Source organism: Brachycentrus maculatus, unplaced genomic scaffold, assembly GCF_059751285.1.
Source record: "Brachycentrus maculatus isolate JH-2025_06_01 unplaced genomic scaffold, ASM5975128v1 h1tg000029l, whole genome shotgun sequence".
NCBI lineage: Eukaryota > Metazoa > Arthropoda > Insecta > Trichoptera > Brachycentridae > Brachycentrus > Brachycentrus maculatus.
In genome coordinates this window covers 1,611,246-1,626,758 of record NW_028280783.1, presented here as the reverse complement: position 1 = coordinate 1,626,758, position 15,513 = coordinate 1,611,246, and the positions used below count along the sequence as shown (strand labels likewise).

At 30.0% G+C, this 15,513-nt stretch overlaps 1 protein-coding gene across 2 annotated transcripts in view; it reads right to left on the bottom strand.

The window, feature by feature from the left end:
* Hk (potassium voltage-gated channel subfamily A regulatory beta subunit hyperkinetic) overlaps window positions 1–13,478 on the bottom strand; it is a 43,487-nt gene extending 30,009 nt beyond the window's left edge. For both annotated transcript variants that reach the window (XM_088271950.1, XM_088271958.1), the window contains exons 1-6: window positions 13,334–13,478; window positions 12,608–12,805; window positions 10,949–11,046; window positions 8,010–8,114; window positions 1,323–1,454; window positions 589–712 (exon numbers count right to left, since the gene is read on the bottom strand). In XM_088271950.1, coding sequence (XP_088128076.1) covers window positions 589–712; window positions 1,323–1,454; window positions 8,010–8,114; window positions 10,949–10,975 — 388 coding nt within the window. In that variant the 5' untranslated portion in view covers window positions 10,976–11,046; window positions 12,608–12,805; window positions 13,334–13,478. The remainder of the gene's footprint in view (window positions 1–588; window positions 713–1,322; window positions 1,455–8,009; window positions 8,115–10,948; window positions 11,047–12,607; window positions 12,806–13,333) is intronic.
* Window positions 13,479–15,513: the final 2,035 nt, after the last annotated feature.

The window sequence follows — 15,513 nt, the reverse complement described above, 5'->3', positions numbered from 1 at the left end:
TGGCAACATTTGGTTTCAACAGGACGGCGCTACGTGCCACACAGCCGAAGTTTTTTAGTTTTTTTTTTATACCATTTTCAAAAAAAAAAAGTTATTTGGCGGACCCTTTATATATATATATATATATATATATATATATATATATATATATATATATATATATATATATATATATATATATATATATATATATATATATATATATATATAAATATACATACACACACATACACATATAAACACATATATTTCATAAACTTTAAACAAAGTTTTTCTGTCGGCTGCCAGCTCCCTTGCATCCTCCAAAGTGATATCCGCGTCCCGAAGTTCTGACGAGAACTGCCGACGAATTGTCAGCAGTAGTCGTCCTGGGCGGCGCGAGCCTGACGCCTTGTAAAAGAGGCAAGCTTGATGGCGGCTCTCGGGAGGCATGCGGAGTACATTTCCGAGCCAACTGAATCGCATTTTCTTGACGACAGTTGTGATTGCTTATCTCTTCATTCCTCACATAGTCAAACCACCGCACGCCTAAAATTCTTCGTGGAGAACTGACATTTGAAAAGTTGTTATTTAATTAATTAATGTTACCTGGTATTGAATCACAACACATCGTTGGCTCTCCCCCATCGGGTGTGTAATCACTGTTACCAACCCCAATGGACCAGTTTGAGAAGGTTTTTGAATCAGCCGTACTGCTATTGACGAGAGGCATCTGTAAAATACATTTTTTCTTTAAATTAAGTTTTAGCGTAATTTACGATAGAATGCAACCCGACGTGTGGACACTGCTATGGGTCACAGTCATGTTTAAATTTATATTACGTTGGTGATGGTGATGCTGGTGAAAAATGTTTTCTTAGAAAATTATTTGATTGGCAAATGTTTATTTACATTGTGGTCCATACTGAGAGATGGGGACTTTTAGGGGGATCTTCACTTCTAGGCTCCTATGAAGTACTTATACCAAAAATCTGTTTTCAATTCAAGTAAACGTTTATGATAATTTGAGACGTTTATTAACTTAACACTCAATAAAACAAGAATTCATACTTTATGAGAATTTAATCTTTTGATAAAAAAAAAAATTGTATGCATTAAAGTATCCTTAAGACCACTACTTTTTATGCGAATAATAATGCTTTTAAAGGTTCATCCACTCGTTAGTTTTATTATTCACCTATCGATGAAAACAACTGTAGTTTTCGAAACTAGTCGTCTGTAATGAAATACAATTTAATAAGTGATAGTATGCAAACGTTTAATTTTGAAAATATTTAAAAAAAATTAAATGGTAGGAAAACAATATTTTTTAAATTGGTTACCTCTTCGTGCTGTTCGCGTTCGCAGGCCTGACTATCTCTTCTACCTCCCTGATTCAGAGAACCACTGGAAGACCAGCTCCGCCTGTGTAACTGTTGTGCAGAGCCAGAAGTATGCATGCCAGACGTCCCCACCTGCATACATTTTTGCACATGATGATCATCTGTATACTTTAATTTTTCTTCTTAAATCAAACACTTGTGTTATACCACTTTTTGAGTTTTATTTTATGACACACGACTAGTTTCGAAAACTACAGCTGTTTTCATCGACAGGTGAATAGTGAAACTAACGAGCACAAAAAATATTCAGGTATATATAGACGTTGGTAGGGTAATAAATAAATGGTTAAGGAATGGAAATTTTCGTAAAAGGAAACAGATAATATTTTAAATAGCATCAATTAACGTTTTACAAGAATTGACTTTTGATGTATTTCTATGATCCTAAAAAAAATTAATACATAAAAATGTTAGTTCTGATGAAACGTTAATTAATAAAGTGGTTTTTCAAAATATGTCACCATTATTATCGATATTTATTTTTACAAAAAGTCCCGTTGTTTAACACCCCCCCCCCTCTATTTATTACCCTACCAATCTCTTTATTTACCTGAATTTTTATATCGTTAGTTTTACTATTCACCTGTCGATAAAAATAACTGAAGTTTTCGAAACTAGTCGTGTGTAATGAAACTAGTCGTGTGATATTTATTTTTACAAAAAGTCTCGTTGTTTAACACCCCCCCCCTCTATTTATTACCGTACCAATCTCTTTATTTACCTGAATTTTTATATCGTTAGTTTTACTATTCACCTGTCGATAAAAATAACTGAAGTTTTCGAAACTAGTCGTGTGTAATGAAATAAAACTCGATAAGTGGTATTATACAAGTGTTTAATTTTTTTTAAACAACGTCACACCAAAAAGTTAATCCCGAATCAATCAATAATACTTTATTTATAAATGCAATGTGTTTTACATCCTTAATTTAGAGAAAAATCATAATTGATCCAGAAAAATTCACAATATAAATAGTATAATTACAGTTTTTGGGTTCAGAAACTTTTATAATTTAAAAATCAGTTAAGTAAGGTGAAGTTGAGTTATGTAAAGTTAGGTTAAATTTTTTTATGTATGGTTAACTTTTGTTAGGTTAGGTTAGGTAATGTAAGGTTAGGTTAGGGTAAGTTTTGTAAGGTTAAGTTGATGAAAATTCGGTTTATGTTAAGAAGAAGTTTATCTAGATAACATTATAGAATTCATGGTGTATTTATTTAAATACATTCACAGTCATCCGGAGTGGACGTATTCGCTGCGCAATGCTCAATAAAAGTAACATTTAGGAGTTTTTCCCGTTTTTTTTAAATCACATTTTCAAATGGTGTACGGAGTGCGTGGAAGTTTTTGGTATCCTAAGGGAAGGATAATTAACTATAACCTACCTATGAGTATTTCAATGCTTTAGAATTAGTACATAAACCCTGAGGATGACAAGGTTCTTGTGGAAACCGGTTGGAAAAAGTGGTTAAAACAAAGTTGTTTTATTTTGTAGTGAGTAAAATGTGCCAGTAAGTATCTGCGAAAAAGATTTCAAAAAATTATTTATAAATGGTCATTTTCGTAAAATACTGCTTTATATTTTGTTGCTTAACACAATAATATTGAAATTTGTATCGTTGTAGGCTTAAAAATTCTTTCATTAATTGATTCGGCAGTCACTTTGTGGTAATCTTTCCATTTTAAATTTAATTTTCAGCGGGGTTTTTACATAATATAATTTTAATTAAATTAATTACAAAAACGTTACAATAAAAAAGAGCCAATGTATCAGACGCATAATTTTAATGTAAACATTTTAAACATAAATTTAAATAAAAATGGTTGAATGATCGATTTTAGTACAATAAAGAAAAACAGGTAAAGTATCCAACGGTGAAATGTTAGGCTGAACAAGGGACAATTGAAAAAATTAGGAAGAGTTCTTTAAGGTGGTATGGACATGTGGAGCGAATGGATAACGAGAGAAAGACTAAGAAAATATATGTGGCTTATGTGAGCGGGAAAACAGAACGATGACGACCGAAAAATACTTGGAACGATCAGATCAATCTGAACCTAAAATGTGGTGTCAAAAGTATGCGTAATTGGAGGGCATATGACTAGATGTCGCTCACTCCTTTCAAGGACGTCGTAAATCAAAAATCGTCAATTTTCAATTGTGCATGTTTTCGGAATGCCCAAAAAATGTACTATATCCCCGTAAAAGAGGCATATTTTTAATTTAATCTTTACCCGCTACAGGGCAGAAAGTGTTGTTTTTGCATTTTGAAGAAAACGTATTGTTTAATTTTTTTAAAAATATACTAAATATTTTTTAAATGGAGAAAAAACCTTAAGGTTTTATATTAAAAGATCTGTTACATAGTAAAAAGATAATTTTTTTAATACAGTGTATTATATTTTTTAACTTTCGTTCTCCTGAAAAATTCAACTTTTTTGATTTATGACGTTCTTGAAAGGAGTGAGCGATGTATGTATGGACGTGAAGGAGGCGAGGTGGCCTTATATCATACTTTTATAGAGATAAACAATATGCTTACGATAATGTACTAACGAAAACTGATATTCATACCATAAGAGTATGGTATTTGAATTTACACACGTCTCCATTTTCGATCTTCGATCCAATGGGAAGAAACCGACGTAAAATAGACTCGTTTTACTGCTGAAAAAGCTAGGCAGAGAAAATTGATCGCCACACCAATCTGTCTTTCCACACAATCTTTGCCTCTTCCACATTCATGCATCTCCGATTCGCTATAAATAAGATAATACATAAATACACATACTGTTTAAGTGATTAGACAATTCTTTTTCAATTATTCCGATAGAATTGGTAAAACCTTGAATGTGAAATGTTGTTTAATATACTGTCAATAACAGAGATTATTCTCTGAATGTCTTGTAATTGAAAATATTTCCCTTGATAAATACAATCGTTATGTCCTATGGAATGAATTTTCTCATAAACAAGTTTATAGGCTTTCAATATTTGGGTCGTCTGAAAATAAATATAAATAATGGCTGGTACACACAGATAAATGTCCTCCCGAATGAATGCATGTGGTAAATGATCGTTTATTTTCAGAATTGCATCCTGGCAGTACAAGAAATCAGTAAAATATCATACATTTAAGAATTCGTTAATATGTTAGGATTCCCACGTATATTATGATTCACATGCAAGGCTGCTAATATTTACATTCAATGCAAGGCTGAGATAAGCATTATCGATAAAACACTCTCCTTACCACACATTGTTTACTTTGTGTAATACCACTTTTTTTAAAACTTATTCGTGACTACCAGTTTCGAAATAATTTTATTTTAATGACCTGATGATGGAATGATTTTCCAAAACCAGTAGTAAGGAATAAGTGTTTATAAAAGTGGTATTACACAAACTAAACAACGGATGATAAAGAGACTGTTTTATTACCATACAACAAAGTTATCAATGCTTTTTATATACAAAATACATTATCGATTAAATTAAGAAAGGTGTATTTGAAAAGATGGTTTGAACATGTGGAATGTATGAGTGAGGAAAAAATGGTTAAACAAATTTATGTGGCCTATTTAGTTAGAAAAAGAAGCAGAGGAAGACCGAGGAGAACTTGGCACAATCAGGTATGTCAAATACTTGAAAGCGGCTGGGTCAGGAGTAAAAATGATTGGTGGGTATGTATGAGGAGATGCATGAATATGGAAGAAGCGAAGAATGTTTGCAAAGACGGGGAGGTATGGCGTTCTTTTCTTTCTGCCTACCCCTGCGGGGAAGCGGCGTTGAAGTTGGTTGGTTGGTTATTATTATTATTTACTGTCTGTTTACATAATAAACGAATCGCTGACTGCTGTCTGAACTTCTAGATTTGAGACTTTGCAAGTCGCTCACTCCTTACAATTTCATAAATCAAAAAACTTGATTTTTCAGGAGAACGTTTTTAAAGTTTAAAAATATAATACAATGTATTAAAAATAAATATCAAGTCACTTACTGAACTTTTTACTGTGCAACAGATCTTTTCGGTAAAACCTGAAGGTTTTTTCTCCATTTGAAAAATATTCAGTATATTTAAAAAAAATAATTAAAAATTCCCTTTCTTTAAAATACAAAAACAACACTTTCTGCCCTGTAGCGTGTAAATATTAAGTTAAAAATATGCCTCTTTTTCTGGGATATAGTACATTTTCTGGGACATTCCGAAAACATGCATAACTGAAAATTGACGATTTTTGATTTATGACGTTCTTGAAAGGAGTAAGTGAAGTGGGCTCGACATTCGTCTGTGTGTACCAGCCATAAGAAATGGAAATTTAGCCTTATTTATCCTACCAAAGTGTATCGGTCTCTCAGAAATATTTATTAACTGCCTTTTCGGATACAACCCCTCTAGACTTCTCTCTCAAATATTGTTATTCAACCTCAAGGAGTAGGAATAATTGAAATAATTGGCTTACTATATACAAGGTGTCCCATAATCCAATGTATTTCTTTCAAGGAATGTTAGGCCAGCTTATGACTCACCAAAAAATAAAAATATGACCTCAGTAAAAGTGCGTTAGTTTTCTAGATATTTCCACTTTTATGAATTTCCCGAACATCCACGCCTTAGATCAGTTTTATGAGTGCCACTTTTTAAAAATTTCATATTTTAAGATTCTAATTTATGTTTCACAATACTGAATAACTATTCTGTTGATCACAGTCCAAAAAATTACCAATACTGGCTTGCCTTGGTGGAAAAAAAATAATGCCCGGGCAATGATTTTATAATAAATCCTTAGATAACTTTGACACTTCACCCTAAAAAAATATATGACGCTAACCTGGCAATTTATTTTTAAAAAATTGTTTAATGTTATTTTATACAGTATGGCATTTACTTTGTTTTACTTTAGAAAAAAATATTACTTTTTTAATGCAAAATGAGCTAATTTTATAATTATTTAATTTATTAGGAATTCCGATGTAAACAATTGCTTTGGTTTAATAAAGTGAAAAGTGTTTATTTTAAATTAAATAATTTTTTTGTTTTATTGTGAAACATAATTTAGAATGCCAAAATATGAAATTATGAAGAAGTGGCACTCAAAAAACTGATCTAAGGCGAATAAATTTTCGCGAAATTCATAAAAGTAGAAATATCTCAAAAACTTAGGCACGTTTACTGATGTCATATTTTCATTTTTGGGTGAGTCATAAGCTGGCCTAACTCCCCTTAAAAGGAATACGTTAGATTATGGGACAACCTGTATAAACATAACTTCTAAGAACACGCTATGTCCTCAGGGTAACATTCCTTTCATTCTTGCTAGGAATTGTAATGTACGTTATTATTAAAACACCCGAGGGACTTTTAATGACAAATGTGATTTCTCAATACAAAATTATTTGTCTTTTATTTACTTATTACTGATTTATCTTGTAATCATTATTTACGTAATGAGAAAAGTTATAAGTTAAACTACATTTTGAAGAAAATTGTCAATTCAAAATTGTTCTCTAAAAAACTCTTAAAATATATCTGTGGAAATTTTGTTCTTGTATTTGAAATTATTATTATGAGGAATACCAGGAAGAAAAAATAATAGTTGCATATCTGTACTCGTAATAATTTTTTTATTTAAAATCTGCCAAGTTGTAGTCTCTTATGGAAAAATAAAGGATACCACAAACTTTTATAAAATGCTGTCCATAAAACGTCACTAAAAACACACTTTTTTAATAGTGCTATGTGTAATTTATTAATACAAGACGATTTGGTGAATTAGGGCTCAGATATCATTTCATTAATTGATTTGGCAGTCACTTTGCGTTAAAATCAATCTATTTTTAATTAAAGTTTTACTTATTATTTTTTGACATCTCATCAAAGATGAAGAAGAATATGGAAGTCTGGGCATTTACGGGGCTGACGACCACCGTCATAGGCTGGTTTAAGTGATCACTTTAAACATGTGTAACATTCACCAATTCTATCCATTATTGAGAAACACACTACTCAAATTCTTGGAAGTTCTATTTACATGAACCAATTTTAAAACATTGTTCTTGAATCACTAGAACTTCACTATAGACATCTATTGGTGAGATGAAAACAAGCTTATTATTAAGCAAAAACTCTTTTATTAGTATCTATGTGAATTCCGAATCCTGGATTATAATCACATACATGAGAAACGCCAGAAAATATCATTTTCATTTTTATCATCAAAGCTTATAATTTGACCAGATAATTTATTTACAACATTTTGAGTGTGTCAAAATACTTGTTCACAAATCTAGATTTTCTCCAATTATAGGAGTATTTTTCACATTATTTTTTGACAACTCATCATTTTGATGAGATGTCAAAAATCAATATGAAAAATACTCCTATAATTGGAGATATCTTGATTTGTGAACAAGTATTCGGCACACTCAAAATGTTGTAAAGTTTAACTAAGTAAATACCTTCGATGCTTTCTGCATCATTTTCAAACACCGCCACCGTATGTATGGAATGCATCGAAACACGTGTCACTGTAGAAATAGTGGTATTTACTTAATAAAACTTAAATTAAAAACAAAGATATCATAAGGTAAGGTTTTTAGTAGGTATGTAAGCCTGAAGGCAACTTACCTCCCTTTCGAATTCTTCCTGTTCCTTTTCGATTTGCCTCTGGTATAGCAACTCCCTGTCGAGTTCTTGGTCCTGGAGGTTTTCTTGCGCCAGTCTAACTTTTTCCTTGATAGTAACAAAAAAATATATAAACCTCAATATCTCGATCGTCTGTGATTTCACAAACGCAGTTGACATACTGGTATGAAACTAATCATTTTCACATTTGTATGGATTCTCAGCAGGGGTATACAACAATGACAACACGGACTTTGTTCTTCACATTATTTAGCAGGTAAAAACATGTAATTTCTTTGCGAACAGAATACTTCATTTCCTACATTTTGAGTGTGTCCAAATACTTGTTCACAAATCTGGATTATCTCCAATCATAGGAGTTATTTATCATATTAATTTTTGACATCTCAACAAAGATGAAGAAGAATATGGAAGTCTCGGCAATGTTGGCTCAATAAAAAAAGAATAAATCAATTCCAACATTTTGAGTGTGTCCGAATACTTGCTCACAAATCTACATTATCTCCAATTACAGGAGCTATTTATCAAATTAATTTTTGACATCTCAACAAAGATGAAGAAGAATATGGAAGTCTGGGCAATGTTGACTCAGTAAAAAGCTTCTTTCATCTCACCAATAGGTGTCTCTAGTGAAATTCTATTGATTCAATTACAATGTTTCGAAATGGTATCATATGTATAGAACTTCCAAGAATTTGAGTAGTGTGGTTGTCAATCTTGGGTAGAATTGGTGAATGTTGCACGTGTGTAAAGTCATCACTTAAACCAGCATATGACGTCGTAAGCCCCGTAAATGCCCAGTCTTCCATATTCTTCTTCAACTTTGTTGAGATTCAAAAAAATAATATGAGAATAATTCATATTTCTTCGTCTTACCCTTATCTCTAGTCAATGGTCATAGGGCACTGCATCGTACTGACGTAGTGCTATCGATCATAAATTATATGAAGGCATGGTGATCAATCGCTTAAGTTGCCAGTCCAGGGTAGCATCAAATAAATATTAGAGTGAAAACACTTACATTTAATTTGACCCCCTGGGAACGAACCGGGAACTTACTAGAATGGTAGCCAGATGAGCTAACCGTCGCACTACAGAGACGGATAAAATAATAATTAGCGTCTTATATCCTTAACCTTATCAGGATTTTTTTCAAACATTAAATAAATTAAATAAATCCCTCGCATTGAATTCCAAATATCATACTCGTACTTACGTCAAGTAATGTCAGAGGGTCTATGGTAATATTCACTTTTGTTTTAAATTTTACGTGTTACATTTATTCATTCACATATAGAAGCTTATAGCGCCTTTTATAACAATATGGCGTGATAAAATATTTGATATAATTTATACATGAATCAGGATTCTCACCGACACGATACACGTGGCTCGAGTCGAGACTACAAAATCACACGTTAGGAAGGAGAAGCCATACATATATATTAGAATGACTTGCAAGTAGTGCCAAACGTATGTGCCTTGTTTTATTTTACACTTTGTAATATACAGTGGAACCTCTCATAACTTATACTTACTTAACTGAATCTTACTCGTTAAGCGAAACATTTTTTTGGTCAGCACTCTCGGCTACCATTCTGGAGGTCCCGGGTTCGATTCCCAAGGGGGGGGCAAATAAATATACCTGATTGTTTCACTCTAATATTTATTCAATATTATTCTGGACTGGAACCTGAAGCTGAGGGCTTATCACCTTTCCTTCATGTGTTAACAATCGCGTTTATATGATGCAGTACCCTATGCACCATTAGGTTTGAAGATGAAGAATAAATAAAGACATTTTTGTACAATTCAAACGGCAAAAAAAATATTTTTTAGATATTCAATCACTTGTGAAGCTAGCTTAGTATTTTCAAAGATTAAGGTACCAATTCTAAACTTAACTTCTCAATATCTAAATGATATGTTTTTGCATATTCGCGACATTGTCTCAACGATATATATATATATATATATATATATATATATATATATATATATATATATATATATAAATATATATATATATATATATATATATATATATATATATATATATATATATATATATATATATATATATATATATATATATATATATATATATATATATATATATATATATATATATATATATATATATATATATATATATATATATATATATATATATATATATATATATATATATATGTATATATATTTATATATATATATATATATATATATATATATATATATATATATATATATATATATATATATATATATATATATATATATATATATATATAATATATATATATATATATATATATATATATATATATATATATATATATATATATATATATATATATATATATATATATATTTATATATATATATATATATACATATATATTTATATATATATATATATATATATATATATATATATATATATATATATATATATATATATATATATATATATATATATATATATATATATATATATATATATATTTATATATATATATATATATATATATATATATATATATATATATATATATATATATATATATATATATATATATTTATATATATATTTATATATATATACATATATATTTATATATATATATATATATATTTATATATATATATATATATATATATATATATATATATATATATATATATATATATATGTATATATATATAAAAATTCTAAATACACATTAAGTGAGAAAAGTTTTCAAAATATAAAGCGAAATTTACGTTTTACAAAATGTAGCAAATTAAGAAAACAACTGGGACTTCGTGACGCATTTTTAAAACCAAGACGTATTAATTGGCTTATGCAGTGATTTAACAGCGAATTAAATATAAAAGTTTTAGAAATTTCAATGATGTTTCGTTATTTTTCAACAAACCTTTTTAACTTGGACCTCATGTTCCATTTGCTGTTGCTCGATTTCTTCTTCTGTGAGTGGAGCATCGCCCTCCTCCGTCCCAGAACTTGGCTTACACGCTTGAACAAAATGAATGACACAATGTCATATAATGTTTTTTTTCTTCTTTATTTTAAATTCTTTTGCATTTCACAATATATAAAAAAAAACTAACTAACTAACCATCAGGCCGCTTCCCGCAGGGGTAGGCAGAGAGAATTGAGCGCCACACCACTCCGTCCTTGCAAACATTCTTCGCCTCTTCCACGTTCATGCATCTCTTCATACATACCCGCCGATTGTTACGACTCCTAACCTGACCACTTTCAAGTATTTGGCATACCTGATCGTGCCATGTTTTTCTCGGTCTTCCTCTGCTTCTTTTCCCGCTAACATTCGCCTCATAAATTTGTTTTACCGTTCTTTCTTCACTCATTCGTTCTACATGTCCAAACCATCTCAACACACCTTTCTTAATTTTATCGATAATGCTTATCTCAGCTTTGCATTCCTTCCTTATTTCACTTATATAAAAAGTATCTTTGTTGTCTTATGGCGATTCATTCTCGTCTGAACTTCGGTACGCGGACCTGACTTGGAAGGTTGCAAAGGTGCTGGTAGACGACAGAACAGCCTGGATGCAGCTTGTGGACTCCATATACTTCACGCTGGGAGCAGATATGGATTTGTGGTTAATGATTTACTTGTTTTAATTTAAAATGAATTATTATCTTCTTAAACTATATAACATAAAACCAGTTTTTTATTTGTATTTTTTTTCTCCAACCGGTTTCGAAAAGAACCTTGTCCTCATCAGGGCGAAACATGTAATGTTTAACCCTGATGATGACAAGGTTCTTGTCAAAACCAGTTGGAGAAAAAATGTAGCAATAAAAAAGTGGTAAAAAACAAAGTTGTTTTATTTTATAAAGTTTACAAAATGTGCCACAAAGTATGTGCGAAAAACATTCAAGGTACCTATTATTATTACTATTTTTCTTTTGAACTTGTATGTATATATTTGTGCGAGTATATATACATTTACTGTCTAATTTTATTATTTTTCGAGGAAAAGCTGATTTTTATTTTCTTATATATTATATTATGCCATCATATATGTGGGAACCTTTATTTATTATGTGATAGAGATTTACACTCAGAAAAAATAGCGGACTGATTCTATAATAGATCAACCTATCATATCCAATAAAATCAGATCCTAGAAAGGCACATAGTTCGAATCTCTTTTATTTATAATAATCCGAAAAATAAATAATGTCACGCATTATTTTTATTTCCCAAATTCGCATGCCAAAAAACATCAGTTCAGTTGGCAGCATATTGAATCATCCTTGCGCATAGCTTTTTCTTGATATATTTCCAACGATAATATATTAATTTTTGTTCCAGAGTTGTACGCCAGCTAATCATAATATATAAGTGCAAGGTTCAAAATGGGACTCGGAAAATGATTATTTTTGAGCACGTAATAATGACTCTTGGAAACGTCACGATTTATCTGTATTTCCAATATATTAAATAAATTGGAAAAACCTTTCGCCCTTCCGAAATGAAGCCTTTGAGAGTATTAAGCAAACCGGATTATTTTGGATTTAAAAACAATGAAAAAATATATATTACCTGCTGACGGAGGTGGGTACGATATCCAAAACTGGTGAGCCAGTTTTATTGTTTAATTTTCACTTTGAATGAACTTTTTTAAATTGTCACTCATGTCACACAACGATAATTCAACAACTACAATATATTTTTAATTTATAAAATAAATTATTTCTTGTCATGCAGTGAGGAAGGAAAATTGATTATTACGCCTTGATCCTGTGAAATAATAATCTACATTTATACAACAATAACGCAATTTATATAGAGAAAACCTGATGGAAAGCGCCCGCTCAAGGGAAATTTCTCAGCGCGCCCGCTGGAAATTGATTACACATAACTAGCTACCGTTTTATTATATGATTGTCATTATTATTTTGTTCTTTTTGTGTCTGTTACTAATATATAAAACGTAATTTTCAAGATTTGTTATGTATTAAAGTGTCTACAAATAGAAAATTAAAAAATGGACTCGTAAATTTGTTGGAATGTTATCCATGTACCATATGTATGTACTAATGTACCAGAATGGTACGAATTTGTATGAATTATCACTAGTGTATGTTTGACGCTAAAATACAATCAGAAACTTCAAAACGGAGAGAGAAAAAAACGAAATATATATATATATAATAAAACGCTAAACACTCTTCACTTCATTATATACAAGTATAAATGTAGAATATAACACAGTAATAAAATAAAATATATAACATAAATTAGACTGTATTATTATGACGTATTTACTTTATTATTATTATGATGTGTTCATATTAACGAAACATCGCACTGTTCGCGGTATACTGATATATAATTCAGTGTCAAAATTAGATTATTCTAAATCTGTGAGTGCTTTTTCGTCACTAGTTTAATCTGAAGATATTTCACTACTATCCCACGAGTACGTGGAATGTCAGTAGAAGCCCGAGGTGGTTATTATTAGATTTTAGAATGCTTTCTCGATCCATTATTCCCATTATACTACAATCTCAACGTTCAAACAGCGCGTTTTTCGAAATACACGCATCTATTTATTATATTTTCATCATTCGCATAGTAAAAATTTTTAATTTGCAGTAATGTGTCCTCACCGGGTTTTTCCATACCGAGTTAGTTTCTTGTATTAGTTAATTGTATATCATGAGTCATGGATGTCATATCATGCAATCATGGATGACATGGCCGAATGACACGACCTGTTTCGTTTCTACCCCTTTCATGTCTGGTAAAAACCGATATTTCATGCCTTTTGGATAATGAGAGTAGATTGTAGAACTTGTCATATGGCCAAACGCAGTATATGTTTTATTTGCTTCTAGGTTTTAGATTTTGTGGTTATATTAATGTTTTCATTCATTCATCGCGTTTCTATTATTTTTCTGTCGTTTAATTAAAAGTGTATTTTTTTAATTAAAACGTAAGGCTTGTTTTACTGAATAGTATTGTAGTTTGATTGTTTGAGTTGTAATTCATTAAATATTTCCTCTTTGGAATTGTATTTTAAGATTTTGAGAATCGCATACTTTCATAGTGGGTTTTATAAAACATTAACACTACCACCTTGGACTGACATTTTTAAAGTTATGTTATGTTTAAATAATAACATAAATCACCTTACAATAATAATTCACGATCTAACTTTTCAGTAACCAGTTACCTCTTTTATAGAGTGTGACTTTTCATTTTTCGATAAGGAATATCCAGAATAAGATTTAATTAAAATAATTTGTTAAAATTCACGTCAGGCTAACTACTCTATTCACGATGATTTTAGTTCAGTTCCAAAAAAAACAGCAATTATTTTTTTCGCATTTTTATTACTTAATTTGATAACGTTATAATGGATTTTAGTGAGCATAACAAGCTTCAATTTTCATTCGTTAATCGTTTATTTTTCAATATTTTATATATAGATATACAAAACAGGGAATTTTCTAATAAGTTTTCCTAGCAGAATTACTAAAAAAATCGATGTATTAAAAAAAACATTTTATATTTTTTTTTTATTAATATAATAATATTAGTAATATTAAGAAAATTAAAGTTATGCATATCTATATAAATAAAAAAAAACACATTCTTTTGTTCGAAATCTTAAATCTCCTTTAAGGTATTGGCTGATTGCTTTTCAATTTGAATAAAATGCTGCATTCGAATACGTGCTATGCTACAATATATAAATAAAAGTGGAATAATTTTTTTTTTTTTAATTTGTAATAATATTTTTATCGTAATGTCAGTAGCACCTGTTGAAAGTTACAACAACACACGCAATATTTAATATTGATAATAGCAGACAGCGAAGTTAGTGACAAATGCTGTCACTTATACCATTTTCACTGTTTTCGATTGCATTTTCGTTTAATACATTATATTTCACATACATACAAGTATAGTGAAATTATTATAAGTGCTTTCTATTTTATTTTTTCCATTCAACCAGACTGAGCCACAACAACGCGTGACCAGGCACAACTAATTTATATTAAATTATACATATGTATTTACTTTCTTAACAATGCTGCCTTCAATCTGTAACGTGCTGAAATATGGATACAGAACTGTATGTAAGTAACTTCGACTGCGTTGTTTTTACTGTACTAATATTAACAACTTCAAAAGATATGTATTGAATGCCTGGTGTGTTTTATTTTTTATGTTTTCTAATTTTACTTTTCGGACTTGTCCATTGACGACCAAAAATCTATAAAAATATCGGTACCTGACTTCTAATAATCTCAAATATTTTAGAAATGTCACCGGTGTCTAATAAAAATAATATTTTGTAAATGAGTAACAAATTTTCTTCTATAGGCATGTAAGTAAGTACCGACAAGGTTTTAGTTCCTAAATTATATGTGGAGCCTGGCAACACTACATTACCATAGAAAATATAGGATGACCATAGACTAAATACAGTGCACATG